The sequence below is a fragment of the Merops nubicus genome, unplaced genomic scaffold (genome assembly GCF_000691845.1).
Source record: "Merops nubicus isolate BGI_N331 unplaced genomic scaffold, ASM69184v1 scaffold9077, whole genome shotgun sequence".
NCBI lineage: Eukaryota > Metazoa > Chordata > Aves > Coraciiformes > Meropidae > Merops > Merops nubicus.
This window is the reverse complement of record NW_008620936.1, coordinates 2,166-3,751: the sequence shown is the minus strand read 5'-3', so window position 1 is coordinate 3,751 and position 1,586 is coordinate 2,166. Positions and strand designations below refer to the sequence as shown.

Sequence of the window (1,586 nt, the reverse complement as noted above, 5' to 3'; positions counted from 1 at the left end):
TAGGGGGTGGAAATGGGGCTCTGGGGGTGTTAGGAGAGGGATTAGGGAGTGGAAATGAGGGTCTGGGGGTGCAGGAGGGGTGGTGGCCCATGTTTAGGAGCTGGAACTGGGGTGGAGAGGGGTCTGGGGGTGCAGTGGTAACGGGGGACAAGGTGGATCTGGGGTTCTAGGATGGGGGTGTGTGAGGGTTTAGGGGGGTCAGGGCTTGGAAATGGGGGGCAGGGGGTGCCTGGAGGGGGTTGAAAACAGGTCCCTGTCGTTTCCCCCCCCACCCCAGGAGAACTATGATGACCCCCACAAGACCCCGGCGTCCCCCGTGGTGCACATCCGGGGGCTGATCGACGGCGTGATGGAGGCCGACCTCGTGGAGGTCCTGCAGGAGTTTGGCCCCATCAGGTGAGCTCACGGGGGTGGCATCGTGGTCATGGTGACAGTGGTGGCCCCGATGGTGGTGGCACCATGGTGACCTTGATGGTGGTGGTTTTCTGGTGATGGTGGTGGCACCACGGTGACCCTCACGTTGGTGGTGGCACCATGGTGATCCTCATGGTGGTGGTGGCACCACGTCGACCCTCACGTTGGTGGTTTGGTGGTGGTGGTGGCACCATGGGGATCCTCCTGGTGGTGGTGGTGAAAACATGGTAACTCTGGTGGTGGTTGTTTGGTGATGGTGACAGCAGTGTGGTGACCATGATAGTGGTGGATCTGTGGTGACAGTTATGGCATCACGGTGACCCTGGTGGTGGGGGTCTTGTGGTGAAGGTGGTGGCATCGTGTTGACCCTGCTGGTGGTGGGATGTTGATGACCTTGGTGGTGGTGGGATCATGATGACCTTGATGGTGGTGGCATCATGGTGACCCTGATGGTGGTGGGTCTGTGGTGATGGTGGGGTCACGATGACCTTGATGGTGGTGGTATCATGGTGACCCTGATGGTGGTGGGTCTGTGGTGATGGTGGGGTCACGATGACCTTGATGGTGGTGGTATCATGGTGACCCTGATGGTGGTGGGTCTGTGGTGATGGTGGGGTCACGATGACCTTGATGGTGGTGGTATCATGGTGACCCTGATGGTGGTGGGTCTGTGGTGGTGGTGGTGGTGGTGGGATCACAATCACCTCAATGGTGGTGACTCGAGGGTGGTTTCATGATGAGGGTGGTGGGATCACAATGACCTCGATGCTGGTGGGTCTGTGGTGGTGGTGGGATCCCAATAACCTCGCTGGTGGTGGCATCACGCGGACCTTGATGGTAGTGGGATCACAATGACCTTGATGGTGATGCATCTGTGGTGGTGGCCTCATGGTGACCCTGCTGGTGGTGGTTCTGTGGTGGTGATGGTGGTGGGATCACAATGACCTTGATGGTGATGCATCTGTGGTGGTGGCCTCATGGTGACCCTGCTGGTGGTGGTTCTGTGGTGGTGATGGTGGTGGGATCACAATGACCTTGATGGTGATGCATCTGTGGTGGTGGCATCATGACGACCTCGATGGTGGTGGGTCTGTGGTGGTGGCCTTGTGATGACCCTGCTGGTGATGGTTCTGTGGTGGTGATGGTGGGCGGATCCCCGCGGACCTGGGCGG

General features: G+C 59.1%; 1 protein-coding gene across 1 annotated transcript in view; it reads left to right on the top strand.

Annotated features, from left to right (window-relative positions):
* Positions 1–277: 277 nt before the first annotated feature.
* The window catches only part of LOC103776748 (heterogeneous nuclear ribonucleoprotein L-like), a gene marked incomplete at its 5' end in the record, with an annotated part of 2,289 nt that continues 980 nt past the window's right edge, over positions 278–1,586 (top strand). Inside the window, one exon of the mRNA XM_008944271.1 lies at positions 278–396. Within this exon, the coding sequence (XP_008942519.1) occupies positions 278–396 (119 nt within the window). The remainder of the gene's footprint in view (positions 397–1,586) is intronic.